General features: G+C 68.8%; 1 protein-coding gene across 1 annotated transcript; it reads left to right on the top strand.

Moving 5' to 3' along the window:
- Positions 1–25: 25 nt before the first annotated feature.
- Positions 26–566, top strand: LOC113405754 (uncharacterized protein C2orf72 homolog; the record flags this gene model as incomplete). Its single annotated transcript, XM_026647004.1, has 1 exon — positions 26–566. A coding segment is annotated over exon 1 (541 nt), but the record flags the coding sequence as incomplete, so codon positions are not given.
- Between the last annotated feature and the right edge of the window lie 723 nt (positions 567–1,289).

Genomic DNA, 1,289 nt, shown 5'->3' with positions numbered 1-1,289 from the left:
GGGCCCAGCTCAGCGGCGGGCGGCCATGGAGCCGCAGGAGCAGTCGGGGCGGGCGGACGCCGCCGAGCCCGGGGCGAGCCCGGACGGGGAGTTCCAGGCCGTGGTGCAGCGGACGCAGGTGCTGCTGCTGGCCGGGGAGACGTGGGAGCCGGAGCGCGCCCAGGCCGCGCTCAGCTCCTTCGCCCACGAGGTGCTGCCCGTGGCCCGCCGGCCGCCCAGCCCCGCGCCGCCCAGCGCGCCCCCGGCCGGGCAGCTCATCTTCTTCCTGTGCCGCGCCTCGTCGCTGCGGGGCCGGGCCGAGCGGCTGCGGGAGGTGCTGCGGGGCGTGCGGGAGCAGAGCCGCGGCGCGCCCGCCGCCCTGGTGGGGGTGATCGTGCAGCCCCGGCCCGAGGAGGAGGCGGAGGCCCGCCGCCGCCTGGAGGAGCTGCTGCTCGAGGTCTTCCAGCCGCCGGGGCCGGGCGCCGCGCCGCGGGTCGAGGTGCACACGGCCGTGTTCCGCCCCGGCCGGCCCGAGGGGGCCCTGGAGGTGAAGAAAGCCGCTTGCGAGGCCGTGAGGGAAGAGCCAGGTGCGGCGGGAGCTCGGCCGGGCTGTGGCTCAGGGGCGCTGGGGGCTGCCGGGGCTGGGCCTGGCCTGGCCTGTAGCGCAGAGGTGGGGCCGGGACATGGGGCCCGGGGCTGGGGGGCTCTCCCTGGGAATGCCCCCGAGCCCGGATCCTAGGCCCCTTTGGGACCTGCTCTGCACATAAAGACTGGACCAGCAGAGCCGGGTGCTGCTCAGGGCTGTGAAAAGTGAGATGCCCTGAGCACCGTCCTCAGGTCAAGCCAACCCCCAGCGTAGCCAGGGCGAGGTGGAGGGAAGAGTTCTCCCATGGACCTACCTACAGCCTCAGAGAGATGGATTATCTACATCCATGGAACAAACCCTTAGGGGACGTAGGAAGCATCTACACTATGGTGCCGCGGTGGCCCAGCTGCAGGGTGGTAGCTGTGTCCCTGTAGCCGCTGAAGTGTAGAGAGGCCTTAGATGGAAGGTGCTGGGAAGGGCAGAGTATTATCACTGCAGCCAATTTCATCTTCAAAAAAAGCACTGATTCCCCCAAGACCTCTCTTCCTTAGTGCAAAGAGTGACTGTGATCCCGGGCTGAGGGACGTGCTCGAGGCTTGTGCCAGTGGAACCTGGACACGGAACTGAAAATCCCACTGGACTTTCTGCCCCATCACTGCTCTCTGCAGCACCCCATAGTCTCTCAGCAGGGCTGCCTTGCAGGATGTGCTGTTTGTTTCTTTCC

This window comes from Terrapene carolina, unplaced genomic scaffold, assembly GCF_002925995.2.
Source record: "Terrapene carolina triunguis isolate 2854851 unplaced genomic scaffold, T_m_triunguis-2.0 Scaffold50612, whole genome shotgun sequence".
Taxonomy (NCBI): Eukaryota; Metazoa; Chordata; order Testudines; family Emydidae; genus Terrapene; species Terrapene triunguis.
This window is presented reverse-complemented; position numbering and strand designations above follow the sequence as displayed.